We start from the raw sequence: 16,280 nt of genomic DNA on the forward strand, positions 1-16,280 counted from the left end.
ATAATGAATAGTATACACTACATGTGTCATAAGTTGAACAAAGCAGAAGCTAAAACGAGAAAGATGTTGATGAAGGTTCTCAGCCATCCTGGTCAAGGTGATTTGCTTTATCGTAGGCAACTGGACTGAAACAACTTCTCTGACTGTACGCTGGCTGGGGAAATTGTGTTGGAATGAATGGCCCACCATTTCTCCATACCATATTCAACTCTCCTTCATAGATACAAGTTCATGATGCCTTTGTTTTAACACAAGAGCCTGACATCAACAAAGATGAACAAATCAATCAATCTAATGAAGTCGAGTGTATGGCCATTACAATAAGTATGAAGAACAAGGCCCTGGTTGAGTTACTGTAAAGTAGATCAGTCTTTTTGTGACACAACATTGACATGTTATCACCTCTTTTAGCCAATATTTGTAAGCAAAGAGTTGTCTACTTATGCCCCCACATCTAGCATGAGTCACTTCACACGTTTTTCTCTTTAACCTCAAACATGCACAAACAAGATTTTTAAAAATAATGGAGCATCACAAACCATCCCCTGACATGATGTCATGGGGAAGCAGATGTAAACAAAATGGAGACTAATGTAGTGCAACAACTTGCTGTAGTAATGCAGTGAGAGAAAAAACTAAAGTAGAAGGTTTAAATAAGTGGATGAAAAAATGGTTGGTGAGATGCAGTCAACATAGGTTCTCTCTGTTTTAAGTGAGAACTGAGGGCAAGATTTTTAACAATAGTATCCTTGCTAATGTTGGCAATGTCGCTAATATATAATTAACATAATCATCCAGATTTTTAAATCCTAAATATCAAATAGGGTTGAACTTGTCAAAGCAACCCAAATGAGTGTTGGAGCAAATCGAGAGGATTAAGACTGAATACATAAACCCCTCATGTTACCAGACAATCTGGGCCAAAAATTGGTACAGACCAAGGTCAAAGATCAGATTTCACCCTTGATAATTGGGGGGGATGATTTTGGAAAAAACTGTCCAATCTTCAGTCAGCTTTTAGTTGGCCTCCACCAACTATGAGAAAACTTTGTGGCTCTTTAGCTACTAAACGCTCTATTAAGTTCACTAGCTAGTTGCTAACTGTGTCTGTCGGCTGTTTGTTGCTGAGCAGGAAGTGCACAGTAGATTTCCAGAGCTTTGTTACTGAAAACAGCTTACTGGAAATAGCTGTGAAAGTAACAAAAACAATAACGTTATGGGCTGTGAATCCTAAACCATTAGCTTAAAGAAACTGTATCATTGCGTAGAGCCAAGCAAAACTGCAGACAGGTGATAATTCTCTGTGGGTTTGTCACTACAAGCAACACCTTTCATATTACACACAGTCATTTGATACATTGTTGATATAAAAACTGACTGTTTTAATTGCAGCCTCAAAATACTTGACATGGCTAACATTGTAAATACTCTTGTTAACAAAATGTGGAGGGAATATGTGATATCTAAACAAACTATCTAAAGCGCTGTGCCCTGTTTATTCACATGCAGTGGTTCAGCAGTTTGCATCTGCATTCTGCACTGAAAACAACATCCTCTCTCTGTGTAATGCTGTGCTTGGTGAGAAAGCCCGACAACCCATCACAAACGTTTAACAATAAAATAGCTCTAAATGAAGCCTGTAAACTAAGCTGCAAAGAATGAGGACTTGTCAAAATGACCTTCTGACAAATGCAAAAATGAGTGTGTGTAAAACTTAAGTGGTTTTCACAAGAGTAGAAATATGAACAGAACATGCGCGCACACACACACGCGCGCGCACGCACACACACAGCCTTCCACAGTGTGTGAGCATGAAAATGGTTGGAATAGGTTTTGGTATTTCTTGGGCATAAATAACAGCAACAGTTTACATGCAGCTGCAGAATGTGGTGTTTTGTTTCTGGATGGGTGGCGAGCTGTCAGTGATACCACGGGCTGAATATGATTCATATTCTGGCACCAGCCATCAAACTCACAACACTGAAACTAACAAGTAGGCTCCTCTCCTCACTGCATCACAGCAACCAGAAAATTGCTACACATGCGTTGTCCAAAAATATTTGATACTGAGTATTGACACTGCCATTCCTCTCTACCAATTGCAATCAGCTCTTTAAAGAAAACACCACATTTCAAATGATAAAATGAAAAGAAGAAGAGAAGCCTGCTCTTTTAATCCAAAATGTCTTGAATCATGTGTTATACAGAGTGTCATGGCTTCCATTGAGCGAGGCATAATTGATTTAATCGTTTTATTGCCACAATTGATAGATCGGCTAAAAATAGGCATGCTTTGTAGATGATTATAATGGATCACAACGATTGATGAATGACAGTATTATGATATTGTGGGTGTGGCCCCATTACAGTCATTATAGGATAACAGAAGCTCTCTGGCTCTAATAACCATACTGCATTTATTACAGTGATTTAGTGTCTGGTCAACAAATTCATCCAGTTTAAAATGCAAGGACGTTCCTCTTATCCTCATGCATATACTGTCCACATAACTGACTGGGTATCCTTTCTCCTCTTTCTCACCACTAAAGAGACAACTTGCATTTTGAATCAGTTACAGCAAAAACCCTCGGAAGAGCCCACTCAGCAATTTCCCATAGAGTTATAAATAGAGCAGAGAAAGAGAGAGAGGTGGGAGACACTGGGAGCAGAAGCAGCCCTATGCTGCCGGCAGAGCTTTTACTGTATATCATTTCTTTTCTCTTTCTCTCTCTGCTTCTCATTTCCCCTCTTCTCTCCACCCTTTTTCTTATCTACACGTGCTTGCCTTCTCTTTTTTTTTCCCAGACTGTACTGTTTTCTCAGCCCTGAAGACGAGCTCTGAGGGGTGAAAAAAAGCCAGCACACCTTTTGTTCCAACCGTCTGAATGAAAGTAAAGAGCCTGTGATTAATTTTGTTATGTGCATTATACAAAGGCTCATCAAATTTAGGAGGGAAAAAAACACAGACAGCCATGGACAATATGTTCAGGCACCAATCAAGCCTGAACTCATGGCATATGTCGATTAGATTAGATTTAATGAATTGTATTGATTCTAATGGGAAATATGGCATTTTAAACCTATAGCTGTGGAAACAGGGGTTAATATCTTCCGCTGGCTGCCAGACCAGAGCTTAGAAGTTCAGTTTAATCTCAGCTATCTGCAACTCTGCACAGACAACTCTACCACAGGTTAAAAAGAACACTGAGACACAAAACACACCGAGCATTAACTGCTAACAGCTAGCCAGGAGGCATGTTTGTATGTGCCGATCTTCACTTAGACCTCCACACTCTGTTTTAGCCAGGGTGCCTTTCTATATGTGCTGTCCTCCACTTTAACCTACAGACTCCATTTTGCAGTACAGCATTACTGTCTCCTTCAGGGAAGAGGAGATTATGCGTTTCCATGGTCGGCACAAAAGAGCTTGCAAATACCCCCTCAAATTTCAGGGATATTAAAATTTTTTGCTGCCTGTCAGTGCCATGCAGTGCGCTGATTTGCAGCTGCTGTGCAGAATTGTGAGTGTGTTCATGTGTGAATGTGAGCGGGGGTCTACATATCTCTGAGGTGAACAGACCAGGCAGACACTCTACAGACAGCAGTCTTATTTACATCCTGTTATCCATTGGCACAAACAGACAGGCCAACAAAGGATGACAAAGCTGAGAAGCAACAGTAACTCTCTGCAAACTGCTGTCTGATCTGCTGCTACCTATCTAGGCTGCTGTAGCCTCCTGAAAAATGCATTGTGTTCACATGTAGCACAATCATGCACAGAAGGTTGTACAATCCTGTACATTTTGTACCTCTAAATTGCTATATACTCTGCTCGTAATTTCTGTATGCACCCTCTCGAACAAAGTTTTGTGCTTGTCAGCACCATGAAAAAAAAATCCTGATTTATCCTTCAGCAATGACCGGAAGGTATATCAGATGAGAGATAGAGAGAAAGGCAGGGAGAGGGAGAGAGCGAGTGGAGGCAAGGGATAGAAATACGTATGTACAGAGAGATGGAACTGAAGAAACAAAGAGTGCAGATCTGGAACAGACACCAAAGGATCTAAGGATGGATTTCTAGCAGATACATCCAGTTGTACAGGAAGCGTAACAATAAAGCTCTTGATCATGCACGACTATACACACCATCTGTTATTCACATTGTCTGGGGAACTGTTTGTTACACATCTTCAGAATGACCCAGTATGTATGGCAAGTTGGATATGAAGGATGACACCCTCCATTTAGAAAGAAAATATCCATTTCACAAAGTGGATAACAAAGACTTTTTCATCAGTAGGTCAATATAAGAAAGCTGTCAGTTTACTGACTGGCTGGCATGTGGTAGTTAAAGAAGGGTAATGTTACCAGATACTAATATCATGCCATCTTCCACTTCTACTACATTAGTGCAAGATGCCACAAGCTATAAGTTGCATTTATGTGCAGTTAACAAGTACGAATTTTGATGTCATGGTTCACCTTGTTTTATTAAACTATTTGAAGCTGCACTTTCTTAAAATTACAATGATTACAGAAAACTACTGATGATAGACTTGAAATGTAAAATAAAACAAAATGTAGTTTTTTTATGTTATCATTTAAATATTTCCATTTAAACTGGCAATAGATAAGTTTCCTGCTACAACGTATCATTATGAAGTAAATGCTGATTGCACAATGTAATGGATATAAATCAATGAAAACATCAGCAGTTACGTTAGTTCCCTATAAGCCTTGCTACCACTGTACAACTTTAACAGACATGCAGTTACTTGGGTTAACTGGTGATCCATTTCTGTTACAGACTAAATTACATGAATAAACTCACATTTTGACCCAGTGTCGTTATCATTTGTGACTTTAAGGACGGAAACAATCGAGTTGTCTTTGCAATCAAGGTGTCAAAAATAATACCACTTGGAAACTTCAGGAGGGGGTAAGATGTCTGCTTCTCACTTTCCACATGTGATGTGTCCAAATTTTCATTGCAAATTTCAACTAAATCTTAAACATTTAAGCTTTCAGTTTGAACATTACCATTAAATATTCTGCATTTTACATATTCAAAAGTGGTTTACACTTTTAGATATGGTCTGATATTCCTAGTAGAGTAACAAATAAAAAATCTTTTAAATTTCATCTCTTTTAATGAAATCCAAACAACCATTTATGACTGAATATATGAACAAACCCATATCTATAGCATAACAGTGCACTAACGGTTTCTTTTAATCATTAACCCATGCTTGTATAGTTAACTCCCTAACACACCTGAGGTCAATGGGGAAACAAGGGATGAACTAAACCGTGAGGCAGGGACATGTTCTTATAAATAAATATCTGTTTATCCTCTGTAATAGGTTAATAAATCACAGCAGTGATTCATCTAATCCAGTTCACGAATTTTTTTGCACTTGCTGTTCTAAACACCTACCAGTCTGGTAGCTCTTTCCTAGGAAAAATCCTCCCACGCACAGGAAGTGATGCATTTTATATTATCAGGTAATTTCAAATAAACAGAAGAAGTAGAGTTAAACATTTCCCATGCTGTGAACACTGTTAACCACTCCTGGTCTGCGCCAATGCAAAAACAGTTATATCATCACTACTACTACATTTCAGTCCAGCTTGCTTTTAATGTGAACAGTTTGTCAAGCAGACTCCCTACTGTGGCAAGGCAAACATGGTGACACAAACAGTCACAGAGAAAGGGAGAAAAAGGCCTGAGCTGTGTACGTCTTACACATGTTACCCCTACAGAAGCCGTGCACCCACTAAACATGTGTAGAGTGAACATCACACAGGTTGCTCTGTGTCTGCAGGGTGTTTGTGTGAGCTCCTGACATCCAAATGTTAATGTCTGCTGCCAAAAAGCAAAGCAACCACAGGGTTTCATGTCCCAAGGTAAAGAATCAAAAACAATAAAAAGTGGACATTGTTTGGATGATGTGGATTTGGTTACTTCTTCCATCTAAATGTGCAACGTCCGAGTCTGAGTTTGACACAGCGTGACATCTGAGCAATCTGAAGCAGACAGTGTTATCCCACATAGAGAGAGCAGAAAAGTATGATGCTTTCACATCCATATATTCTAAAAACTTTGATGAGAAAATAACAACAGAATGACAGAACTGTAGTCACGTGTTCAGCAGCACCAGAGGGAGACAATTTCAAAACAGATGGACATGCATTAAATATGCAAGTATCATATTTATTTCTGGTCGTGCCTAAAAAACACTGTGTGACTCGTCCTGCTGCAGTTGTTTTTCAGTCAACATTCTCAGATGGTTGCAGCTGCACGCATGAGCTAACTACGGATATATCGATTGTCATATGGTCGACGATCCAGTAGTAGACTGGTCATATCATGTTGTTAATAAATGATAAATAATCCAATCATTAGTATCCAGAGATCAGTTATAGTGGAATAAATGATAATAACTGACTGATAATAACAGTTATAATTGTATAAGATGTGGAGAGTCCAACAAAGACCTAAAAATGTATGCTAACACTGACTTAACTCTGCAGTCTAACTGATCGTTGAATAATAAAAGGACAGGGCATTTAAAGTCTGTGTACATTTCTGAGGAATTAAAATCATTCTCATCTCTCCTGTCCTCTTTGCGTTACTCAGTGCCCTCAGCATGCAAAGCACTTTGTGGTTACATGCCAACAGAGTGACCGACAACAGAGACAGCAGATAATGTACTACGTCAGTGGGACGTCCTCTTTAACTTTTCATGCCTGTGACGTTCCTCTGAGTAACACTGTTCTCTGCAGGGGAGCAAAAGTAGAATCTCCTTTCAAGTTACACAAGTAAACTTCTTATTATAATCTAGCATAGACCAAGGAGAGAAAGACCTGTTATTTTGTCTTATAGATGATTAAAACTGCTTAAAACTGGCTTTTTTCAATTGCTAAACCCTTGTGTCATCACCCAACTCCTTAACCCGTTTTATTCAGGTGATAAGAATGATAATTGTTTCCACTGGGTTCTACTAACACATAGCTAACAGCTGGAACTTGTGCCACCAGTTTTGCTGTAATTCGTGTCTCATCTTAAAATGTTTGAGCTCATTACTTTCACTGATGGTTAATTTGATCAAATAAATTTACTGGTATTTCATTTAAATATATTTACAAATATAATTTGTAAAGCAAACACACCAGTTTCTTTTGTTCATGACTTTCTGTTATCAGGAGCATTTTCTGAGGTGGTGCTGTCAAAACCAAACTTCCCACCACTAAAGATACAAGACAAATTTCTAGTGCATGCAGGCATTATCTCTGAGTCACAATCTGTTTAAGCCGACTGCTCTCAGCAAAAGAAACATCTTTGCTGTGACATTTGGTAAAAACTGTAAACAACAAGCTTTCATAATAACGCACAGCGAGTGGCTTGATGGGCTGCAGGTGCATGTACAGTATGTGGGGAGGTTACAACCAGGAAACAGAAGACAAGGTAGTGCAGTGACCAGCGACACAGTGTCTGAGCCCAGAGAGATAGAGAGAGGCAGACAGACAGAAAGAGAGAGAGAGAGAGAGGGCGGGCGGGAGGAGACAGGGGGAGTGACTACACAGTGATGACTGAGGGCCGACCGACCAAGCAACCAACTTACTTGCAGGACAGCTGGTTAATACCATGTATGAAGTAACAGTCTCCTCCGTTAACGCAGTACGCCTTCTCCGAGTCGTTGCAGCGCCTCGCATGACTCACACCTGGAGACGGGGTGGTGGTGGTCACTACGAGGACAGTTAGACAGGAAACACACGCAACAAAACGCTCAATGTCACCTCTTTGTTCCAATTCTATGGTATCCATAGTACTACATATCATACCACACTACGTCACATACCTTTCAGACCTCCTTAGTGAGTCAAATCTATTTACTTTTTTGGGCAGGCATCAGTCAATTTTCTTGCACTTGCTGCAGGTCTCCAGCTCACAGCTGCTGGCTTCATGACTGAAAAGATCCAGTCAGATACACCTGCTCCCCCAACTCCCAGTGTTAAGTTCCTTTGGAACTTTAGACTTTAAGGTATATTTACAAATAATATAATCCGTCTACTGTTCCGTGACTGCAGGGTTCTACCTAGACTGATTTCAACAGCCTGTAAAATATTCTGATATAAGATACATGAGCAGGAAGATAACAATATACACTAACACTAGACTCATTAATCTCGACAGACTATAGACGTGTAACACAACGCGAAGTCATCAAATTAGCTTTGTGACTGCACTATAAATAACTTTTTATACTTAACACGTGTTATTCTGCTCTACTCTGGGCTTTTTATTCTAAAAAGCTCATTCAGTTCGCTGTGAAATCTTTGTGGGAAGGAGAAGACTCTGAATGCTAACAGAATGATAGCACTCATATTTCTGTTCAAATACAGAGTGATCAAATTTTACTAGCAAGTGCAAGAGCAGCTGATACCCACTGATCTTAGGAAATGGACAGAAAACCCTCAGTATTAAGTTTTAGGTCATCAGATAGATGAGAGGGACTCTCAGTGAAAAAGTACACACAGGAACAGAAGCTTGAAGAACAAAGCAGATAAGACATTTTTATGTGTGGATGTGATTTAACTTTAAAAATTATTCCATTGATTATTGCTTATTTTGTTGTGTTAAAATCAACATTAATTGATCACATTGACAGACAGACACACAAACAGACAGACAGTGATGTTGCTCACAGATCTGCACGCTGATTATACTCGTAACATTTTCTTGTCCTAGCGAGTTTTCAGCCACACAAGTGTAGTTGCCGGAGTCTTCCACACGAACACGACTGATTTGCACCTTTGAGTTTTTTCTTCAGTGAAGGGGAAAGAGGGGCAGAGACACAGAGGGGAGAGAGAGACAGACACACACAGAGCAGATAAAAAGATACTGTCATTTGCTGTAGTTGCAACAAAGCAGCAGACTCTCCGTCTGGATGTGAAATTCATCATATGTATATCTAAAGACTGTTGTATCTTCAAATAGTCTTTGTCATTGGCCACCAAAGCTAATGGACATGTCAGACTAAACTTTTACAGGACCTACAGGAAGATATTACAAGAAATAGGACACAAAACACATATAGTTAAAAGCGAGTGCACTCTCAGAACTCTGTCTAAGTGTCATTAAATCAGAGCGCACAGTCAAACACAAATATTACTGCACAAAAGTGAATAGGAGGCTGTGTAAGTGCAAAATAAGTGCCTGACTGCAAAGTAACACAGAGTCAAATATTACTTTAGACAAGCATTTCAGTGGATTAAATGATTAATGACTTAAACCTCTGAGCGGATAAATGAGTGATCTATAATTATACCAGGTTAGTACATTATAACCTGTGTGATGTCACTAATGCAACTAAAACAGAAATGGACAGACAGACTTCTGATAGCACTGCTTTGGAACATGTAATGATATGATCACAGAGGTACAAAATGAAAGCCAGTCAAACTACACTTTACAAGTCTGTATTAACACAACACTCAGCATACATATGTATTGTAAATTGAAAGAGTTGTGGGTCACTTTATTTATTCCTCCTTTTCATGCTGGCCCTGAAGCAAACCCTTTCTTAAAGGGACAGTATGTGTTTTTTGAAGTGGGGTCATATAAAGTACATATCTATAGTCAATCTGTTCCCTACCGTAATCACCGATCAGCACAGCCTCGGTTTGAAGAAGTAGAGAGCTGCTCCAGCCCAGACGCTCAGCTCTGTACTGCAGTGAACGGGGTCCAGAGAAGAAGTGAAATTTAACCACCTAAAACAAGGCTCACCTTAAAAAATCTATAACAGTTCAAGTTTTCGTTGTATAGGGAAAATTCCCACCGCTTTACATCCTCCGTATCCCTACTCATTAGCAAACTGGGCAACAGCTGATCTGCGAGCGGCGGAATACAGTGCGAGGCCCAGCTGCTGGATGAGAGGTTTACTTTCGATAAAAACTAAGCTTCACTCTCCGTACCCCTCTGCATTAGCGCAACTGCGTAGGGATACGGAGGTTCTACGGTTCTACTATACAATGTAAACTTGAACTGTTATAGATTTTTTAAGGTGGGCCTTGTTTCAGGTGGTTTATTTCACTTTTTCTCTGGACCCCATTCACTGCAGTTCAAAGCTGAGCATCTGGGCTGGAGCGGCTCTCTACTTCTCCAAACTGAGGCTGCGCTGATCGGTGATATGGTAGGGAACAGACCGACTAAAGATATGTACTTTATATGACCCCACTTCAAAAAACCCTAACTTTCCCTTTAATGCACTGTAAGTGGGGGACAAACACAGTCCATGTACTGTACAAAGAAGGGGCACCATGAAGTTCAGGTAAAGCCAATATGAGGCTTCAGTAGACTGAGTTGGCTGAATTAAGTAAATATCTTCATCCTGAGAGCCTTAGTATAGCTGATGTTTTGTCATGGCAACAAACCTCCATTTGACCATCAGGATGTATCCTTCCGCCGTGGCTCAGCAAAGGAAAAGTGTCCATGGAAACTGGGACCTTCACACAAAAGGACTGAAACTTTGTAAAGTCCCTACTTGATTTTTAACCAAGACCGCTGAAGCCTGACTGAACACTGAGCTATGACTGATGAACTTCACAATGCATTCATTCACAGAACGAGGACTGTGAAATGTGGCCCTCGTCTCTAAGGGGGTAGCCGTTCCAAGAAGGTGTTGCTTCTCGGCAAGTACAGAGAGAAGGTATTGCAGACTGGTCACTTTCTCATCATAAATATGGTGGGTATGGTTAATAGTCTGACAAAATACAACACCAGTGCAAACACTCTCCCACAACATGAACATGATTAGCATTGATAGCTATGGTATTTAGAGGTTAGATATTTAACTTTTGTTATTTGTCAAAAATAGTGGCAAACAGTGTGACTCATAAACATATTCAGGAAATCACCCAGACAAAGATAAAATGTAAAAAAGCTAAATACATTGGAGTGGGGCTTTCTTTTAAAGTGTTGTTTCTTTACTGTCAACTAAGTTGGTGAATGAAATAAGATGGAAACAGCATTTGTCCAATACAAACTTGAAAATAACAGTGGACCACTAGAGCAACCCAGTTAGGACTTAGCTACTCCGCAGCTGTCCAACTACAGCCAAAAGGACAGGAACGTGTGATTTGTTGAGAGTATGGGACATTTACATTTAGATTTCATCAACTGGAATTTACATGTAGTATATGTATGAATAACATTAAATGCAAAAGAGGATGGAAGGGTAAATCATGCCTACATGTGTCGACTCAGCAGGGCTAACATTAAGTGTGAATGTGACTCACTTGTTGGTCTTGATTTTGAGGTCTCTGCCTTTCTGAAGTTCGTGTCCGTCTTTGTACCAGCGGAATGACGGGCTGGGATTGCCCGATGCCTCGCACTTCAAGTACAGCTTGTCCCCTTCCATCAGAGACTGGCCCCGCATCAGCCGGAGCTTAGGAGCAGAGGCTGGACAGAGAGAGAGAGAAAGAGAGGGTGAGAGAAAGGGAGCGGAGAAAGAAAATCAAAGCTTGCATTACTGAAATTAACTACAGAGATTCAATTAATCTATCCATTTAATTGTGTAAGTGTGTGTGTGTGTGTGTGTGTGTGTGTGTCTTTGTGTCTGTATGTGTTAATGTGGGCGGCTGATGAAAATCTGTTAGTGAGGGTTCAGATGTTGGGGTCAAAGCCTGAGGTGACCGGTCAGAGTTCATATGAGAGATAGCTAAAGAATGGAGGAAAATCAATACAACAGACACACACACACACGCAAACACACACACGCACACACACACACACACACACACACACACACACACACACACACACACACACACACAGACACACACAGACACACACTGGAAAAGCACTTGGGCAAGGTCTGAATCCTGAAAAGACAAACTGAAGGCTTTTAGAGCAAAAAAAATTCTCAGAAACTCTCTGCAGTAGATTTTCACTATGGAGCAATGTGGGTGTGTTTATGTACTTGCGTGTGTGTGTGTGCGCACTGCATGGGCTTCATCAGTCTCAGGAGAGTTTCGCGCTCTCTCTCTTCTCTCCTTAAAAACTACAACAGACTGCATCACTGACACCAGCGAAGGCAACACGAGCACACAGAAGCTAAAGCAAAGGGACAACTCTGCACCATCTAGTATCATTTACACACACGTACACACACATGCACGCTCACACACAGTTTAAGTGCTTGATCAACTATGAGGCAACTGTTGTACAGGCCCACAGCTCCTCACAGCACTGCTGGATCCTTTAATTTACTCCTCATATACACACAGTACATACTGTAGATGTCAAACTTCAACACGATGCTGTGCATCTATATGGGTGTATGTATGTATGTATGTATGTATGTGTGTGTGTATATATATATACACACACACATATACATACATACATACATATATACATATATACAGATATGTAGATAGATAGATAGATAGATAGATAGATAGATAGATAGATAGATAGATAGATAGATAGATAGATAGATAGATAGATAGATAGATAGATAGATATGTATTACTGTATGTAACTCCAATTTAGCTTTTTTTTTTTTTTCGATTTTAGCAGGACGACTTTGCGAGCGTCATGGGATAGTTTAGGCTTTCATAGCAGCAAATGAGATTTGGATGAGATATATACGTATAATGTGGAACTAAGGTGTTCATGCAGAGATGAACTGAGGACATGACAGGTATACATCTTATACTGTTAGGCTAGTAACCTGGGTCCAGTTCTTTTCCATGATTCAATCATGTCTAGTGTTGTTGAACTGTGTCACTGTGAACAAATCCCATGAAGACCAAATCAACAGTTACTTCACTCCAAAGCCTGATACATCTTCATCCTCTGTGCCATGAGCTCCATTTTGGTCAAAAATGGTAAAATAAACACAACTGTGAGGCTCACTTTGGTTTTGGGTACCGTGTTCATCATGAATCATCATGAACACATGATGTAGTTAATTTTGACTCCGTCCCAAATACACATCCTGCTCCCATAATACCAAATGCCCCCAACAAAATATACTTTTTAATCATGTCTGTGTAACATTTACTAAAAACAGTGACCAGCTATTTCAGTAAATCATTGAGCCATTTAAAAAAAAGCTAAGCTTAACATTTGTGACCTGTTTTACATCTTTAGTAGGAACAATTATACTTCTGGCTGAGTACCACAGACAGGGTAGGGAAGTCAGTAGGTGTTGACAGACTGAGCAGTGCATAGCTGGTTTTGGTCTTTTAATGGGATTGATTCACAGCAACATAAATATACATTAAGAGCCATCTTATCCTTAAATGACACAAGTGGAAGTTAATTGGGGAAAAAAAACTCAGGATGGAGCTAAAGAGGAGAACCTCTCTGAAGTACCATCCAAGCAGCTTGCAGTTATGTAAGTAGGATTTAAGTAGGATTTCTAGACTCACAGCAGAACAAGCAGCACATCTTTAAATCCAGTTCTCACATTTTGTGAGATTTAGTCTTGTCACAGCTCGACACACGATGTTGATGCATAATTTTATGTCACACCAGAGTAAATCATCTCAACATCACCAGATGCTGCCTCTCCCTCTCTCTCTCTGTCTCTCTCTGTCTGTCTCTCTCTCTCTCTGAGTTATGGTGAATAATAGCGCTGGGTGGTCATCGTATATTTTTGGTTGGGCTGCTATTTTGGTTATTTTCTTGAAAATACCCCAACTGTCAGCAGTGATACTTTCTTTTGTTTCTTTTCTGATGCTCCAGATGTTACACAGTCAGTTAAGACGAGATCTGTTGTCGAATCTTCCTTCAACTCGACTGGCATCAGCTCTTGTTGACTGATGAAACCAAACAAGGAAAATTGTGAGAGCGTTTCTTTTTCTGGGCCAGATGCAGTGAGAGATGCAGCAGGCAGTTGTTTACTGTGAAACAGCTCTGATAAACCCTCTGCAGATAGTCTGTGACTAGCAGGTGAGCGTAGGGCGGCCAGCAACCCAGTTACCTGAATTAATGTTTAGTGTATGCTTCTGCACATCACTGATATGTTGAAGTTCTACATGTTGCAACTTAATGTTTGTTTAGGTCAAATTAAACATTTTTATCAGTGTTATTTTAAGACTGTACTCATGGTCTGGTTAGGTTTAGGCACAAAAAAGAGTGGTCACCACTAACAGGCCGAGATAAAAATATTTTTGTGCCATAAACAAGGATGGAAAAAACCTTTAAGATATCCAGTGGTGTCCTGCTTGTGGGTGTTGAAACACAGTCTTGAACTGCATTCACTGGCTTGGCAGCCTGCTTGCCTGCAACTCCACCACCATCCCCTCCACCTTCAGATATGGATCTATCACCGTGATAGGACACATTTTGTACTACTACAAATGTGAGCATGTGAGTGATTTTCAGACACATTCAATCCTGACGACTAGAGACAAAAAACAAATATCAGGAGAGCAAATATTGGACATTTGTTATTTAGCTGGAATGATTACTGAAAATGTTGTTTCTTCATGTCAGCTGGACATGTAACTAGACTTTTAACATGTTATAATGGCCCATTATATGATAATGTGTCATTTCTATGTTTCTAGATTGTTGAGCTGGACAGTAAAAACATATATATATATATATATATATATATATATATATATATATATATATATATGTACTTTTCCACTATATTATTTGGGTGTGTAAAGGTCTCAGTGGACTCCATCAGAAATGCTTACTGGAGTGTCCTGGATGACATATAAACTATTTTGTTTTGAGTATAACCCAACCCTTACACCCAGTCATATCTACTGTAAATCCAACGTGACATGAACACACCATCAAACCTCTCAGGCTGAGCCCTTCCAAGACACTACTTCAAAAGGACATTGCTAGCTGGAAGTCATTACAGGAGACGTTCTGTGAGTTGCTCAGATCTAAAACAAGGACGAGTTTCCAGGATCCTTTGTTATTTCAGTAAAAAATGCATAAAGTCAGAACTCACCACTTTACTGCAGTCGTGACAAATTGTTTTTCAGAGGGAAATGAGCAGCCTTGTTGCTGTTTTCAGGCAGCATTTGGCTTTGGATATGTTGCAGGAGACAATAAGGAAATCATGGGAACTGTAATCTAATAACAATGTACCATGTGTAGAAAAGAGATGAGATTTCATTGGGGGAGGGGTGAGTTTAGGCCAATTCCAGCAGTGCAGATTTGACATTTAGACTCACAATGACAAAATACCTCTGAGTATAATAATCTTTGTTTGTACTGCACTTTCCAAAAGCAAGTTACAAAGTGCTTCACAGTCCGTAAATACATTCGAAATAATCAACAGTAAATTAACCAGAAATGCTACCAAATGAAGCAAAGAAAATATAGCAAGGAGACACAAATAACACAGTGTAGTCAAACACATACATACAAAGATACTGATTTAGCTTCTACCCTTTAACATCACTGGTAAAGAGGCCTTTCATTTCAAAGAGTGAATGAATAGACATGAAATTCATCTGATAAACCAGAAACCAGTTAATAACCAGAGAGAAACGATGGTTGTGACTTCACCCAAACCAGTGAGTTCATTTAAAATATGTGTGGGAGAAAAAGGGAGTGAGGTGTTAAAATGAAATTTAAGTCTCGGCAGATTGGAATATTTTTCTAACGCTTGGCAAAACACACACATGAGTAGGAGGGTTAAGACACACAGAGGGAGAAGGAGAGGACAGCCAGTTTGTCCATACATCCAGTGTTAAATAACAGTCAATCCTTCTGTCAATCTATTAATCAATCCCTTCAAACTACCTCAAGTGGTCAATTCAATCACGTTTGTGGGAGCAGCACTCAGCTTCTCTTCCTCCATGCTGTTCCCACTCTGTCACCAGAGCTCTGCAAGATGCCCAGATTACAGGAGTAACGTCCTCAGATTCCCTTTAACCAGATACATAATTCTGTGTTCAGCACTGAGCTGGATTTTTATATTCTATCTTGGGTTTCCCAGAGATTGTTTTGACCCACCAAATGCCTAAACTCCTTGTGCTTAGCTCCTGATTTCACATAGAAGTGAAGAGAGTGGTAGTGATAACATGGTAAGAGAAGGAGAGCCACACATATTCACAGAGCAAGAAAATATTGTAAAGTCTGTTGCCTGTGATTTGTCTGTTCCTGCATGACTGTACAATGTGGGTACAACATACAGAGTCCAGACAGAAGAATTACAACCTGACACATCCTGCTATTACACTGCACTGTACCTGCTGGAAATACTTTGATAAGTTTTAGTGTCACCCACATT

At 39.8% G+C, this 16,280-nt stretch overlaps 1 protein-coding gene across 4 annotated transcripts in view; it reads right to left on the bottom strand.

The window, feature by feature from the left end:
- The window catches only part of nrg2b (neuregulin 2b), a 67,991-nt gene that overhangs the window by 18,743 nt on the left and 32,968 nt on the right, over window positions 1–16,280 (bottom strand). For 3 of the 4 annotated variants that reach the window (XM_037076786.1, XM_037076787.1, XM_037076788.1), the window contains 3 exons: window positions 11,302–11,464; window positions 8,710–8,828; window positions 7,626–7,749 (listed from right to left, as the gene is read on the bottom strand). In XM_037076786.1, coding sequence (XP_036932681.1) covers window positions 7,626–7,749; window positions 8,710–8,828; window positions 11,302–11,464 — 406 coding nt within the window. The remainder of the gene's footprint in view (window positions 1–7,625; window positions 7,750–8,709; window positions 8,829–11,301; window positions 11,465–16,280) is intronic. The other variant, XM_037076789.1, reaches the window with a different exon arrangement.

This window comes from Acanthopagrus latus, chromosome 18 (assembly GCF_904848185.1).
Source record: "Acanthopagrus latus isolate v.2019 chromosome 18, fAcaLat1.1, whole genome shotgun sequence".
NCBI lineage: Eukaryota > Metazoa > Chordata > Actinopteri > Spariformes > Sparidae > Acanthopagrus > Acanthopagrus latus.